The sequence below is a fragment of the Lottia gigantea genome (genome assembly GCF_000327385.1).
Source record: "Lottia gigantea unplaced genomic scaffold LOTGIsca_10, whole genome shotgun sequence".
NCBI classification, from domain to species: Eukaryota; Metazoa; Mollusca; class Gastropoda; family Lottiidae; genus Lottia; species Lottia gigantea.
In genome coordinates this window covers 2,900,666-2,917,800 of record NW_008706747.1, presented here as the reverse complement: position 1 = coordinate 2,917,800, position 17,135 = coordinate 2,900,666, and the positions used below count along the sequence as shown (strand labels likewise).

The 17,135-nt window shown below is 34.7% G+C and overlaps 2 protein-coding genes across 2 annotated transcripts; one reads left to right on the top strand and one right to left on the bottom strand.

Annotated features, from left to right (window-relative positions):
• Positions 1 to 790: 790 nt before the first annotated feature.
• LOTGIDRAFT_94258 (hypothetical protein) lies at positions 791 to 1,723 on the top strand (the record flags this gene model as incomplete). The annotated part of the gene is made up of 2 exons (XM_009046190.1): positions 791 to 1,519; positions 1,577 to 1,723. Coding segments are annotated over 2 exons (876 nt in total), but the record flags the coding sequence as incomplete, so codon positions are not given.
• A 2,792-nt stretch (positions 1,724 to 4,515) lies between these two features.
• LOTGIDRAFT_211728 (hypothetical protein) lies at positions 4,516 to 10,760 on the bottom strand. The gene is made up of 11 exons (XM_009046189.1): positions 10,715 to 10,760; positions 10,319 to 10,425; positions 10,001 to 10,085; positions 9,800 to 9,869; positions 9,551 to 9,602; positions 9,236 to 9,327; positions 8,796 to 8,887; positions 8,466 to 8,533; positions 8,132 to 8,211; positions 7,630 to 7,748; positions 4,516 to 5,198 (listed from the first exon to the last, which is right to left on the bottom strand). Exons 1-11 carry the CDS (start codon positions 10,744 to 10,746, stop codon positions 5,114 to 5,116), a joined length of 882 nt encoding a protein of 293 aa, XP_009044437.1. The 5' UTR covers positions 10,747 to 10,760; the 3' UTR covers positions 4,516 to 5,113.
• Between the last annotated feature and the right edge of the window lie 6,375 nt (positions 10,761 to 17,135).

Genomic DNA, 17,135 nt, shown 5'->3' with positions numbered 1-17,135 from the left:
GCAAGTGACCTTCACCTCAAAAGGTCGTCCAATCAGAATTCAAGAAAGGAAGACAAAATCTGCCATTTTGGAAGAGGAAGAAAGAGAAAAAATGGAGGTTCAAAAACCTGAAGATTTGGAAGGGGAGATAAATCTAGAAGAGAACGCAAGAGATGGCGTGAGTGAGAAACCTGACAGTGATTTGGTTGAAAAAATTGAAGATCTGCTGTCCATGCCGTCGCAAATTCTTGATGAAACTATGCCTTCTGACCTTGACATTTCTGAGGTCACTTTTGACGAAGAGGCGGTACTTGAACCTGAAGAACCAGAGGAGTACGTTCCCGTCAACGAAAAAGGAGAGCGAATTATTTTTACAGATGAGAATGGGGTCCCGATTAACTTATTTGATGCGGAGGGAAACATCAAAGAATTGTTCACTGAAGACGGTACACCAGTAACGCTGGTCGACGAATCAGGTCAAATGGTGGAAGGAATTGACCAACCAGATTACAGCGATTTTGATCCGAGTCTGAAAATTGAAAGTATGGAGACGTTCGAAGATTATTATGATCCTGACGAAGATGTGGACACGTCTGTGATCGAGATCAACGAGGATGAATTCCAAGAGGCGTCCGTGGATGACTGCATCGATCCCCTCTTGAAGATAAACACCAACAATGTTCCCTGTGAGATCTGTTTCTCCTTTTTCCTGAACAACAAAAATCTGCTGTCTCATATCCGTTCGAAGCATCGATTGGATAGGCATTTCAAAGCGTTTGAGCAGAGATTGATAGAGAAGTGCAAAGTCAAATGCGATCATTGTAGCCTGTTGTTCGAGTCCGACATGAAATTGATGGAGCATATGCAGGCAATGCATGAGGTCGAAGCTGATTTTAAATGCCGTGTTTGTGGGAAAGGATTCATGCTGCAGTCTAGACTTCTACAGCATGAGAAGAAAGTCCACAGAGCTATTGACCAGCTCTGCCATCTTTGTCCAGCAGTTTTCAAAAATCCAAGATCTTTGGAAAAGCATTTAGAAAGCCACACCTCTGGTGAATGGGACAAGATGGAAGCCAAAAAGATTTGCCCTCATTGTAAGAGGAAGTTCGACAAACCTACGACCTTGCAGGCTCACATTAAGGCGCGGCACATGGACGGTAACAGAGGAACATCTTCAGGAATGGTCAGTCGATGTTGGACTTGCCAAGCAGAATTTTCCACCGCCAAAGATCTGCGAAAGCACATGATAGCCGAACATGTTCTCCATGGGCACAAGTATCATTGTACTCTTTGTAAGAAGGTCTTCGATTCCATGGATGACCTTTCCAAGCACAAGACAGAGATCCATAGTGGCGGCATATCCCTTCATTGTCCATTCTGTGGTATAGGATACATGGCGAGACATACTCTGATCTCGCACATCTCAAACAACCATCTTAACAGAGAGACTCCTTACAAATGTCCCTTCTGCCCAAGCAAGTTTGTCAGAGCTGTCTTCCTTCAGAAGCATATTGGTGTAGTCCATGACCTTGTTGCTGAGGTCGAAGTTCGTAAGGGATCATGCGATGACCAATCAGAAGAAAAGAGCCAAGTCAAGAAATGTATCTTTGAAGAATGTGATATGACGTTCTTACGAGAAAAAGACGTCGTTGAACACATTCTGGATTCCCATAAAGAGCACTTCCCTCACGAATGCGACATCTGTGGACAGCGTTTCTCAAAAGACAAGTATGTCACAAGCCATGCCCATGCTGCACATAAGAGTAAATCATTCCTCCCACCGAGACTTGAGGAAAAGAAGCTTGTTCCCACCACACCTCCCACAACTGGTAAACTGGTCCAGAAACTGTCAGTAGGTGGCACTGGTTTCATGACAACCAGTTCAATGACATCATCAGCTACATCATCACCAAGGCAAATTGTGTCTGGTTCACCAAAGGTCACTTTGATCAACAAAACACCGAATACTCCAGTTCCTAAGAAGACAATTTTGATTGACAGTTCAGGACGACAGATTTCTGAAGCTCAAACTCCTCAGGCTGTGACCTACACCACCACAGCATCAACCAGCAGCCCAAAATCACCGGTCAGAGTCCACACGATTCCCAAGTCTTACACTCAGACTCCAACCTCAATCCAAAGTCAATCCTTACTGCCCCAGACGCCTCCCCATCATAAAACGATTCTTGGCAGATCACTAGTCACAGGTAAACCGGTTCAAAGCTTCATACCACAAACACAACCGGTTCAAACCCAGATTATTGAACAACCAGTTATCGAAGAGCAGACGGTCATACAGGAAGTGGTTCAGTACCCAGAATTCATTGTAACAACAGCACCGAGAGAGGGAGTTGAACAAAACGTAGACGTAGAACAGATCGTCTACAATTTGAACGTGGATCCAAATCCTAGAGCTTGGCATTACAGTCGTATTGAAGATCATGCTGCTACGTTGACGATTTCTCAGGAACAGACTGCTGTTGCTAACAACGATGCCCAGAGTTCCATCAACGTAGTCAGTGCCGAAGAATTGTGGAGGATTATTAACGAAAATATTGACTCTTAATGACAATATTCTAAGATCAAAATCAGCATTCTAATTTTCATTCTAAATCTGATATCTTATATTCATTGAAATTTCACACATAATTCTGCTGTCCATGTTTACTGTCAACTCATTTTCAATTTAAGAGAGTTCACAGACCAGATATTTAAGTGTGATTACATGCATTTCATGTTCAAAATCTTGAAATATATGAAGTATATATTTATATTGGAGTTGTTAATGTTATTTGATAAAATGAGTGTTGTAATTCTATTTGACAAGATTGTAGGCAAGGGTTTGGAATACAAAATCCATAAGTATAGCTATATACGTACTACAAACATATATGGGCACAAATCTAATTGTTTTGAAAGTTATTTGATCAAATGAGTAATGTAATGATATTTGAAATGCTTGTAGGCAAAGTTTAGGATACAAATGTATAGCCACAATGTAAAGATTGAAATGTAAGAATTTTCACAGTATTTTGTGTCCAATGTACAAAGGAAAAGCAAAGGATCACAAAAAAAAAATCAAATTGATCTTCCTGATTTGTACATAAATAATAATGTTCATGATTTTATTGGTTTTGTTCAAGTATTTTTGTATTCTTCTATTTGTTAGCTGTTTATTAAGATTTAGATAAGAAATTATGTGGAACAGAAAACAGGCAAGCCAGATGTCGAAAGCAATAGCTGAGGATTCAGATATTTTTTTGCCTTTGAAAATTAAGTATTCATACTAGTGAGACTCGCAACTTATGGGAGACCCTTTGTTATTTTTCTTGATGTTTTGTTGTATAATCCTATATAGGCCAGTTTTGTTTTAATATTTGGGCTTTGTGAAAACTTATACTTACGGTGCCCTCACATCATAGTGATTACCAGTTTGCATGATAGTTCCATTCAAAACTTAACACCTTTTTTCGCACACTTACGCAAGTTGCCATGAGTTCTTAACGCAATTCACAACTAAGTTACACCTAGTTTCCCCCTGCCCCTGTCAGTGATGTAGGTAAGAGGGGCTGACACGGAAAAAGCGACTAGTCGTTCGGATGGGGACAATAAACTAGACTGTGCACGTTAAAGATCCCTCGACAGTTGGAAATCGAAAAAGAGCAGGCTAACGCCGCTGTCCTGGCAAAATTTCCCTCATTGTACCCTGCATGGCGTTGCCCGTCTTCATTAGCCCACATCGTGCAGAAAAGTAGGACGTAAAACTCCATTCATTTCATTTTCCTTTACAACTGGTAATCACTATGGTGTAAGAGCCACGAAAAACCAACTAGCAAACATTTTGTGATTTTGCACCACGTGATCATTCTTGCTCATGAATTGGATTGTCGTCTGTTAGGAGATGAGGTGCCATAGGTTTGAATCCTCTTTAAGGTTAGAAAATTCTGATGCCATGGCCAGTACTTCTATAACAGTCCTCGAAATCCCAGTTCCTCTAGGATTCTGTCTGCTGTCTGCCTCCTTAAATGCCAATTGCTAGCAGACTATAAATTCTGCTTGTTGGAAGGTCATCTTTAGCTAACCATTAGTTAATGTAAATATTAGGCATAGTAACCTCTTTATTACTAGAATTATGTAAAATCAATTTTAAATAGATTCAAATTGTCACCAAATTTTTCATTTTTGTATTTTAATCAAAGTTATGTTAAAAATTGTTCTACGTATTTGTTGAATGAAAATTAAATATATTCCTAAGTCAAGTCTTGTAGAGTTTTTTTTACCAGTTGGTCTTTGCCTAAGATTTTTCAGTGAAAGCAGTTGTTATTAGGTTTTCTAGCTTTTTTGATATGCATCGGAGCTCATTAGCTCTTTTTTTTCCAGTCAAGTGTCTGTGGTTCGTGTAATTCTTATAATATCAATTTGCAATAACTACCTCATAAAACGTTGAAATTTTGAATTATACGTGATTCACATTTTAGAAATTTCATTGCACAACTATACATACACTTCCCCAAAAATAAATGAAATAGAATTTTTATATATCTACATATTTAATTTTTAATGTAAAATTGTACAGTATTTACAATAATGTCTTGAGTCTGCCAAGGATGTCAAATATGCACAACCTAGACCAACCTACAAAAGTTTGGCAAATCCCCATAAAATCGGGCCTAGTTTTTCTGATTCTACTACAGCAGATAACTTTCAAAATATCTATCAGAGGCTGGAATAGAGGCAGAAGTTTCAGACTAGAAAACTTAAATGTGTTATATTTCCATCTGACTTTCTGTCCTTCAAAAATATATCGCGTCAGCTTTGACCAAGATAACGAGCTGGAGATTTTTTTAACTGAATCATTCATTCATTCATTCATTCTTTGATCATTCATTCATTTAATGTTACTTCCTTTATTCTTTGTTCATTCATCTTTCGAATAGAGTGCTTATGACATCACAAAATGTTCAGCAAAGTTGCTAAAGTCTTTTTGATTGGCTAAAAATAACCAGCCAATGTCTTTGCAGGAATTCTCAGCAGAATGTAATCTCCAATTTCATTGAAAATGTTTTTTTGGTATATTCTACTTCTATATGCAATTTCATTGGTTGATGATTTTGATTGGCTGAAAATCAACCAATCAGTGTTTAGACGACTGTTGATTTGATTGTGATGAGGAATTCTGGGTATTATTTTCCTGGTTGTTGGGACCAGCCGATGGGGGCCTGTCAAAAAGAAAAAGAAAATTCACCATTAAGTTTACAATCATTAAAGGGATTGTGAAGAGGCTCTCTAAATTTTTTATATGTATTGGAGACACTGATAGCATCAATTTGTACCATTCCGATTTTCAATCAGATGTCTGTGGTTCCTGCAATTCCACTAAAACTAAGTATATTATGCATTTCTATAATGACAGGAATCACAGACATCTGACAGAAAATTGGAATGATGCAAATAATGGCTCCATGCTCCAATACACATAAAATATCAGAAAACCACTTTACAATTCTCTTTCAAGCAGTAATATTTAAAAGCTCTTTACATGAGAGAAAGCAAGTCATCTTTATTGACATACATGATTGATATTTTGTTTTGTATTTTTCTGTGGGTTATTTCACCCAATCAAGATCTGACACCCATTTAAATCAAGTTTAGGTCTTACAGTGCATGTCATTGTCCAATGATAAACATCTTGGAGTTCCGCAAAACTCGTCAAGATATTTACAATCACGACATTTGATAGGTTGTATTGGTGAACATAACTTTCTTATAAATGTTGTTAGATCACAAATGATTGAAATAGCCCACAGAAAAAGTATGAAACAAAATATCTGTGTAGTGATCTGATTGAAAAGGAAAAGTGATGTGAAAGCAGAATTTGAAAGAAAAAGTAGCTTTTTTGACAGAATGCCAAGCACACAAAGAGACCCATTGCCAAGTTATCTTAAGCAATTCAAGCTATTAAACACACCATCGGAGAAAAAAGGGAAGGATTTTGAGCCAGTTTTTGTGAAATCCTAACTTGGGATGGTTTTAGACGTCCTGTAAACTGATTGGTCAATCATTTAAATCGATTTGGAAGTAAGATTTTATTATTTTGCTATAATTTCTTAAAATCTGAATTTAGCTTGGTTCAAATTTTGTGACACGGGGCCCAAAAAATAGCAGAAGTATTGTTGAAAAATAACGTCCAAATAACGGAAATAAAAGCCAATCTATTGTCCAATTTGAAAAACATTTTGCCTCATTGTTCACTGCATGATTAGTATCTCAGCATTAGGTCATTAAGATTCAGAAAATGGGGACTTGAACTTTTTTACTTTGAAATTTGAATCAGAAAAAAATGTTCTCGATGGTGTGTTTAATTGTTGGAAGAGCCTGTTATTTGTTACCTGTGTATTAGGACAAGCTGTTGAATTAATGTCACCCTCCTCCCTGTGATTAATAATAAATATATACAAGATTACAACATCTATATACTACAACTATAATCTATACAACTGATTTTTATGGCTTCATTTTCAGAAAATTCCAATATTACAGCGCCAAATCATGCCATTCCTGGGAATTCCATATCATTTTAATAATTTACAAAGCGTTTCTGAAAATTTCCAATATTTCAGCACAGAATAATGTCTTATCAATTTTTCTGAATCATTTTGTAAAATTTTAACAATTTGGAATTTCTAAATCATTTAGAAATCTTTCAAAGATCATTTCATTAATTTCCCAATCATTTCAGTACTTCCCAGATCATTTCGAAACCAATTTCCAACCCAAATTCAAATCAAAATTTTTTTTTTGCCAAAATAATCAGTTTCAATCTACACATAAAGCCAAAAAATATTTTGCTTTCTTTTTTTCAATCAGAGAGCAAAATATTATTTTAGCAAAATTCTACAACATTCATTCAAGAACAATATTAAAGGGATTGTAAAGAGGTATTCAAAACTTTTTATATGTATTCTAATTTCTAATCAGATGTCTGTGGTTTCTGCAATTCAAAAAAATAACTCTTTGATGAGGTCACTTATTGCCAAAATATGCTTGTATCACATATGGCCCTTTGCGATTAGTGACTTAGTTTGGAATTGCAGGAACCACAGACATCTGATTGGTGTAAATTGATGCTATCAGTGTCTATGATACGTATAAAAATGTTAGAAAACCTCTTCACAATCTCTTTAAAATAGTAACTAATGTTATTTCTACTTTGTGTTAAATATAAGATGCTTTGTAACTATAGCAACTAGAAAGAATTCTAAAATTACAACAAACGAGCAATTGTGTAAAATGTTAACCCCTCAATCAAAAACTAGCTGTCCTGATGAGGATTGCGTATCCAAAACGTGTAGACAACATGGGGATCAAACTCTTAAACAGGAATGGCCAAAGCCCCCTATCAGCTTTCATGTACGTGATTTAGCGAGACTTTACCTACTTAGTGATGACTAATGCGAGAATATTGCATCATGGGATTTGAAATCGTCCAATCAATGCCAAGGGGACAATAGCTCCAGTTCTGTTTCTTCATGCTGAGGCTTTAGAATAAGCATGAGATGAGCTCAAGTCAATAAGTATAAGCTCTTCCGCTTTGAAAACCAAAAACAGACAGACAAAGAGAGAGAGAGACAGTAAGGGAGATAACAAGACCTGGAAGGGTTGAGTTTTGGTTTCGGTATTTTTGCCAAGATTCCCGCGATTTCTTTCTTTTCATCGTAGGTTTTCCACATTTCATACAGGGCGAGGATCTGCCTGGAAATTTCTAAAATCTGCAATAGAAATGAAAAGTTGTATATCAAAGCAAAATATTCTAAAGTCTTCTTAACACAGACATCGTAGCTTTAACATAATTATGCAATTTGAAGAAATCTGATTGGTTGATGTTATTTCAGTGATGATATTAACCAATCAAACGCTTGTTATCAAAAACTTTGTAACTTGAAACTATACTGAGATGGGTTGATGTTATTGCAGTGATAATACTAGCCAATCAGGCATTAACAAAACTTTGAACTCTGATTGGTTGATGTAATTGCATCAATAATATTGACCAATCAGATTATAACTTTGCAAAGAACTCTGATTCAAAATAACAAAAAAAAAAAATTCTTGTGAAAAGGAAATGCTTGTTGTCATGGTGATGACCACTTACCTTATCCATATCAACAGAGAGTTCAGCAAACCATTGTTTCACGTCTTTCTGTTTGATAACACAAGCCATGTGTAAACACGCTGTAATAAAATTATGGAAAAATTATAAGTCCCACCCAGTGGCATTTCTATAAATCATTAGTTTGAGGGGATGAGGAGAAGCCACAGAATTTTCACGGGGGGCTGACAGCAAAGGGGCATTAAGAACTCAAAGATAAGAACTTTCATGTCCATTAAGCATATGGCTTAGGGGTAGGGACAGGATGGTTGGGGGTGGGGCTAATGGTTTGGGTTAGGGGAGGAGCGGAGTAGAAAAATAAATTTCGAACTATTACCTATAGCAATAAGATATGGTGGATACAGTAATGGTATATCAGTTCTTAAACTGTCATTTACAATACGCCTGAAAATACAAGTGAAATGAATTCAACAGTAGACTTTTTCTTACCAAGATCGGATAAAAAGGACAGGCAAAGCCATGCAGTGTGCAATGAGGCAAATTTTGCTAAAACAACTGCACTAGCCTACTCTTTTTCTATTTCCAATTGTGTGAGGCATCTTTAATATGCACTGGTATGGAGAAACCATATTGAAAAACTCAAACGTATTAGCTTGCTGAGAACCAATCACTTTCAGGTGATTGGAAAAATTATTAACTAACTTACCAAGAAACCTGTAATAAATCTGTCTCTGGTTTGAGATCATTACAGTATTGAGTTAGAGGTCTATATGGTTGGTACAATATTAAACAACAATCCTATAAAATATCATATCAAAATGTTGCTGTTTAACTTAAATCAAAATACATAATTGAGTACTGAGTGTGTCTCTGGTTTGAGATCATTACAGTATTGAGTTAGAGGTCTATATGGTTGATACAATATTAAACAACAATCCTATAAAATATCATAGATTATGATGACAATGATGATATAGAATGATAATGATGAGTGATGATGACAATGATGATCATCATTCATCAATTTACATAACGTTTTGAAATATTTTTTGAAAGTTCAACCAGTTACGAGAAAATGCCTCCCATAAAACAGTAAAGTCAATAAACTTGTTAAAGAAGAGTTTGAAATTATAAAATGCCACTCACCATCATTTCCAGAAGATAAAATTCACATTCTAAAACATTTTGTATTCTGTAGGGATAATCTCCATTGAAAGCATGAGGAAATTTGGTTTTTACTGCAAAAAAGAAACTTTACAAATTTTGCATCAAAAACAAAAACTATCAATTTATGATCACCTTCTTGTGAAATCAATTTGCTACTGGGTTTAGACATTTGGCTGTCCTCTCTGATTTGAATCACAGACAAAAAGGATTCAAATCAAGCTTTCTATTCTTTGTATGTGTATTAGGGGCATTTAAAGCTTCCCTGAACATCCTAAATTCAAACTTTACACTTACCAACTGTTTGACAAGTTGAGATTAATCTACTGTTAGAAATGACTCCAAATTCCTGAAAATAAAACAGAATGAAATGTGAGTTTTACATCCTACTTTTCTGTCTCTGATTGGGCTATAAAAATAAATTAGACATTTCAAACTTGCTTCATAGTGACCAATTATTTTAACAAGGAAACTGTTACCCATAAATCCTTCACCAATATCGCTTATGTGATAAAAATTTTCATTACAAGACAAGTTTTAACATACCTCAACTTTTGAAGCCAGAAATATTGAAGTCGGTGCCATTAACCATGGGTCAATACATTTTAATGAATTTCTGAAAAGTAAGATGAATCATAAAGAAAACCATCTTAAGGAAGGACATTTAGAAAACATATTATGAACATAATAAGTTAAAATTGCAATTTATTAAATTTTAAATATAAAAAATACATCTCTGAGATATACCTTGCGTAAAATCGTTTGAAATAAACAGTAGCTGTTGCTATAACTTGTTGTCGAACTTTCAACTGTTCACCTAAAGCTTGGATAACTGCAAAAAAAAAAAAAAACAGCCAAAGAATTACATCAAAATAGCAATCATAGAATGATAGTACAAAAATTTTTTAACTTAGATTAAGCTTATAATTTGTCAAAATTTATTTTGAAATCTATTAACAACTGTCACTTCAACTGTGCAAATATTGTTAGATCCCTTATCAATATGGTAAGCTACAATGCTTTTCTGAATCTGCTGGTTGACATCTATTCAGTATCGGTACTTACAATTGGCAAAAAAGATCATAACTTTGCTGTATTCATCTTCAGAAACAACTTTTAAATCTGCTTGACGTTCTCGCATCAAGTCTTGCTTGTCCAGTACCCATTGTTGACTGAAATAAAAAGGGAATAGTTACATTAGCTATATTGGCCTATGTATGAAACTTCTAGCAGTGCTAAACCTTTTCGGAAGTGTTGTTTGGCAGTCAATTATGGCAGGGACTAGGGCCGACCGGCATCGACGACAATACAATGAATGGTGGAGATCCTAATTTACGTTTTTCACTCAGATATTTGCTGTTCTGAGGCAGAATTTTTTTTCATGGACGGAGGAACTATGTCTACACACAGAAAGGTAATTAAAAAACAGCCAACAGTCGTGAAATATATGTAAAAACTTACTAATGTGAGCTATGCCAAAAATTTCCAGCCATTTTATTGTTGACAATTTGAGCGGAATTCCCTCAACCGGAAATACTAAAAATAGTAACAGAGGGAAGTCTTTATAAAGGGAGTTAACTCATGTATGAATATTTCAGACTACAGTTAATTTCTCTACGCCCGACTTTTTGAAATTCCTTATTTAGCCAAAATTGAAAACTATAGCAAAAACAGAATTTCCAATTTATGTTCAATGCATTTACCTAAAGAAATAAAATCAAATTTGCATCTTTTCTAATGAAAAAAGCTAAAAGAAATTCTAAAGAAAATGTCAAGGTTCGAAATGTCCATTATACCCAACTTGAGGAAAACACAACTGATTGACTAATCAATATGCAGGAATTAGATCATGTGATTTAATGGAAGGAGATATGAAAAATGTAGTTTTGCTGGAGATTATGATAATAACTTTGGATAGAATGGCTGACATGTATTTGAGACATTTTGAAAAGGTTGGGAATTTAATTTCTTAGTTATTTCCCATTAAATAGTTTAGAGATTAGACTACATTCAACTCATAATTCATGTTCGCCACTGTCAGTGTCATAGAAGCCATGGCAGAAAGGGGAAACTTGGGTTTTTTATAGCCCAAATAAAAGGCATTATTTCATTTGATATTTTCCTCTGAATACTGCTTGAATCCTTCTCAAGTGTAGTCTTTGATTGCCCTTGATTTGCTTTGATTGCCCTTGATTTGCTTTGATTGCCTTCGATTTGCTTTGATTGCCCTTGATTTGCTCTGATTGCCCTTGATATGCTTTGATTGCCCTTGATATGCTTTGATTGCCCTTGATTTGCTCTGATTGCCCTTGATTTGCTCTGATTGCCCTTGATATGCTTTGATTGCCCTTGATATGCTTTGATTGCCCTTGATTTGCTTTGATTGCCCTAGATTTGCTTTGATTGCCCTTGATTTGCTTTGATTGACCTTGATTTGCTTTGATTGCCCTAGATTGTGGGATAACTACTCAAGATGAAAAATACTACTTGAAATAATAGGGATTAGGATGGTTGAAAGGTAACAAGTTGTTTTTCAACAGAAGGCACTGGCACAGGGTTCTCTATTGTTAAGGCAAGTATGTTAAAATTAGGGTCCTGATAGAGGAGACTCACATACTCCTAACTGTAATTTTCCAGTCATCTGATTGGTCAATTGTTGAAATATTTTAAAATGAAGTTTTTTTAACCAATCAGATTACAGTAAGCCTATTTCTTAAACTAGATTAGAACTGCTCAGTGATTTGGCTTCATTAAAATTGTAGTCATGGAATGTGTAGGTCAAGAAAAATCAAGTTCAGGGCAGCCATTTTAGAACAGGAGGTCCAACAAGTGTTTAAAAACATGAAGATCTTAGTTTGCATTGAAGATAATTAAAACATAGTAAGTAAGTGCCCCCCTCCCCCTCTCTCTCTCTTCCCACCTCTCTCTCTTCCCCCCTCCTCTTTTTCTTTAGAACTGAGGTTGTGTTTCCATGCCTACCCGAATATATATATAGTTTGCCTATCACTTTTGATCATTCATTGTGCCGGAAGACGGAAGAATGACACAGCTTGAGGAACACAAGATATTTAGGGGACCAAAATATCAGGTTACATTTTCTATATATATAATTTAGTCAGATAATTTTAAAGAGATTTTCTTAACTTTCTTTATATGTATTGAGGACACTGATAGCATTGATTTCCACTGTTCTAATTTTCAATCAGACTTCTGTGGTTCCTGCAATTCCATTAAAACTATACATTTTATGAACTAGCTATTACAAAGGCCTTAGACATTATAGGCTCTCAATAGTAAAATCATATACGGTTAAGTATTTCCATAATTACAGGAACCACAGACATCTGACTGAAAATTTGGAATGATACAAATTGATACCATCAGTGTCCCAGATACACATAAAAAAGATAGAAAACCCTTTACATTCTCTTTAAAAAGTCTACATTACAAACCTTATATATATATTCATGCCTGAATAGGTCTTAAAAGGGTTAAAAATACTTTTAGGAGTCAGAGTTTAGAGAGTTAAGAATAGATTGTAAACAGTCCATAGAGACCTAGAGGCTACAAATAAGCCATTTTTTACTACTAATTGAATACTGACCACAGATTTTGAATTTTTAAGGGATCAGGGTAGGTATAGGTGGATATTTCTATAGTATAGTAGTAACCTCATGTTGGTTATCAATTTTCAAAAGTGTTCAGGGCTACATTATAAGGTAAAGTTGTCAAAAGATATAAAACTGATTTTGGTAAAGTGATGGATTTTTTACCAATAATTGAACACTGAGCACAGATTTTGAATTTGTAAGTGATCAGGGTAAAGGTAAAGATGGATATTTCTATAGTATAGTAGTAACCTAATGTTGATTATCAATTTTGAAAAGTGATCAGGGCTACATTATTAGGTAAAGTTGTCAAAAGATATAAGACTGTATTTTTGTATAAGTGATTGATTTTTACCAATAATTGAACACTGAGCAGGGATTTTGAATTTGTAAGTGATCAGGGTAAAGGTAAAGATGGATATTTCTATAGTATAGTAGTAAACTAATGTTGATTATCAATTGTTCAAGTGCCCTGTTCTCCTTGCTTTATGCCTAACCCTTGCACTAAAAACAGTTCAGCATAGACCAGGATGTTGTGAAGCTGTTATTACTTAATATATATGTTAATGTCTATGCACCTATAGCATATCTTATTACACAGCCAACTCGCTTAATTGCTTTGAACTTTAAATAGGCCATGACTCATTGAAAAAACACTAATCCTGATTAGTCCTATTTGCCTGATACCTCAAAACTCTACTCCTGGTTCATTAAATATGCCTGATGCCCCAAAACTGTAATCCTGGTTCATTAAATATGCCTGATGCCCCCAAACTCTTATTCTGGTTTGTTAAAGATGGGTTCCCTTATTTTCATTTATGAAAATAAAAATGCTAATACTTTATATGAATAGAAAGTAGAGATGTTTTAATGTCTTGGAAAAATACCAGTTTGTCTCACATGTCCATAATTAATTCATAATTAGCTAAATTAGAAGAGAATTACCAGCAGAATTCCAATGAGTGACAGATCAAGAAAGGTCAAAAGTCTTTTTTTGTTTATCCAGAAATTTATGATTGGTTAAAACTCTTAATTATATGCAATAAGAACATAATGATATGATTAAGAATACATGATAATTCAAATAGTTTGCTTAATTTGACACTAAAAAGATAAGGAAACCCATCTTTAAATATACCTGATGCCCTAAAACCATGGTTTTAAAGAAGCATCGAAAATAGGAAGAACATTTTTTTTTGCTGAAATTTATGAAACTAAACACCAAAATGTAGAGAAATGTATCCCTGGACTTATCTCAAAGTTTTGACTTAAAAAAAATCCTGCTGTTAATTATTAAATGACAAAACTAATTATAAGGCTTACGTAAACTTGTAAAGTTTGTATGCTTTTTGGAAACTGTTAGAAAACAACTGTACGGATTTGAGTAAAATAAACGCCTAATTGTAGAGAAATATGTCTTCTACGTATTCTGAAGATTTAAACAAAAAATATCAAGTCTTTAAGAAGCCCAGCTGCAAAACTAGTTTAGGCTGCACCTTGAACAATAATCTAAGTCAAAAAGAAATCAAATTTTTTTTATTTTATACATTTTAGAATTTCAATGATATTTTCAATATCAATTATTTTATGTTGTAAATACAAATTATTTCTGCAGTTTTCTTTGTTGAAATTTCTATACATTGACCTTGTTTTTTGATGTTGAAAGATCAGGATTGTGACTGTGAATCAGAATAATAATTGGACCCATCTCCTGTCTACCGCATTGCTGAGATGTTTGTTAGTTTGTGCTGCTTCTGAGTCATAGTCATACACAATGGTTGAATGAAAATCTCTTAATAAGTGAATACTAGATGCAGATAATCTTCAGTTTATTGGGTTGAGAAAAATATACATGATAAATTCCCCTTAAATTTTAGACCTTCATAAATAAAAAACTTTACGCTTGACAAGTTCAAATTGTCACGAAAGTTCAAATGATATAGAATTTGTGTGCTTTGATTTGCCATACTCGCCAATGTTTTGCTGTTTAATTTGTTTTTGCAAACACTTCTAATCTTTTGCCAGTGATGTAAAGTCTGTTTTGCCAATTTTGTAAATGCTTTGCTGGCCATTTTTAAATTTCTTTTAGTTGAATTGTATGCTCTGTTTTGCCAGGTATGGATTTTTTCAGTCTAATTGTCTGCTGTGTTTTGCCACACTGCACAAGTTGCAGATTTCCTTATATTTGGAAAGCATTTAGGAGTAGGGTAGGGTATGCTGCTGTCAGAAAATCAATTCCCCCATGGCACACATCTTAGTGTTGGTTGACTTGTCAAACCTAATTCTTCCCCTCCCCCATTGCACACAGCAGAGTGTTGACTTGGCATGCCAAATCAATTGCTTCTCTTAGCCAAATCGGAAGCGAAACCCAGACAATTCAATTTCGTTTCGTTTCGTTTCATATCCACAGTCCACTTCAGCCCTTCGAAAGACACTCATACACCCAGGCTGTCACAGGCTATGATAGCAGGCAAATAGCAAATCAAACCTTCCTCCCAATTCACCTGTTTGTTGGTGTATGTGAAATTGGAAACCAACATGTGTGGCACAATTCACATGATAAATGTTGTGTCATTTTGAGATCTACCTTATTATTTCTCAGAGTTTCTTTTTGGGAGGAATATATTGTGGATGGTTGTTACCGCGCCTATGCGCACAAGAGGTATTGTAGCAGGAAAGGCAGGACTTGCTCAGGCTTTAGAATATGTATCAAGGTGTAAGGGCATGATGTAAGGCAATCTAATTTAAATTAGATTTCAATTTCGTTTAGTTATTTTCTCTTATTTTTCTCACTATTGTAATCTTAAAAGATTTATACCAATGTCGCAAACTGTTGATGTTCATTTCAACCAATCACAGCGCATCATGTAGAATCTGTGTCTAAATATCGACTTATATTGTGGGATAACTGAACCCAAAGTAGAGTGATATGACCAAACATGACTTTCGAAATTAAGCGTCTGCCCATACTCGCTTGTAAAAGTAATTCTGATTGAGTGGAGAGTGGTGCGTGGTGTTGGTGCTATAAATGGCTAATAGCGTCACCAGCTCGACCTTAGAATAAATCTTGTTAGATTACAATGGAGACCCAAAAAAAAACAATGCAACGAAATTGTAATCTAATTGAATTGTCTACAATATGATAAGTGGAGGGGGGTGGGGTTTTTGCAGAAGGGACAGGACTTGCTTCACCTTCTTAGAACTCTTCTATGTTCAAGGTCATATTTCGGTATTTTTTTGGAATTTATTTTATATTTTATAACTGTGTCTTGCTGTTGGAGTGAAAATTTTCAGTTGTCATTAGTCTAAAACATCTGCCTCTAATCCAGCCTCTAATTTGACAGTTAGAGCCTATGGGCTAAGTCAGAAAAACTGGCCCTGTTTTATGGGGATTTTCCAAAGCTTGAAAGATGCGTTTTTTTTCAAACATAATATTAAATTATCTTCAGAATGTAAATTAGTGTTGGGTATCACTATGACTTTCATTTTGTTAGTATCACGTGACTCTGTGACCATTTTACTGTCTGTGCATCAGTCAACAATCAGAGGCTAGAATAGAGACAGATGTTTCTTACTAGGTAAAGTTTTTAATAGATTCAAAGCCTTAGGCTACATACTATAATATGCTAAAAACTGTTTTGAATAATGAATATTAAATCTATCTCATGATATGAAATAAGTTTCTCCTTATCAATCCAATAAGTTACAAACAGCAGAACAGTAGGATATAAAACTCTATTTCATTTCATTAGTCCAATAAGGTACAGAACAGTAGGATATAAAACTCCATTTCATTTCATTAGTCCAATAAGATACAGAACAGTAGGATATAAAACTCTATTTCATTTCATTAGTCCAATAAGATACAGAACAGTAGGATATAAAACTCCATTTCATTTCATTAGTCCAATAAGCTACAGAACAGTAGGATATAAAACTCTATTTCATTTCATTAGTCCAATAAGATACAGAACAGTAGGATATAAAACTCCATTTCATTTCATTAGTCTAATAAGATACAGAACAGTATGATATAAAACTCTATTTCATTTCATTAGTCCAATAAGATACAGAACAGTAGGATATAAAACTCTATTTCATTTCATTAGTCTAATAAGATACAGAACAGTAGGATATAAAACTCTATTTCATTTCATTAGTCCAATAAGATATAGAACAGTAGGATATAAAACTCTATTTCATTTCATTAGTCCAATAAGATACAGAACAGTAGGATATAAAACTCTATTTCATTTCATTAGTCTAATAAGATA

Bases quoted from the DNA above. Each gene is read 5' to 3' on its own strand.
- LOTGIDRAFT_211728 (XM_009046189.1), bottom strand. From the start codon at position 10,746: ATGGCTGGAAATTTTTGGCATAGCTCACATTA. The intron at 7,749-8,131 runs GTAAGTGGTCAT...TTTCTATTGCAG, and splicing joins TCTCTGTTGATATGGATAAG to ATTTTAGAAATTTCCAGGCA. The intron at 5,199-7,629 runs GTCTTGTTATCT...TCTTTTTGACAG, and splicing joins CCAAAACTCAACCCTTCCAG to GCCCCCATCGGCTGGTCCCA.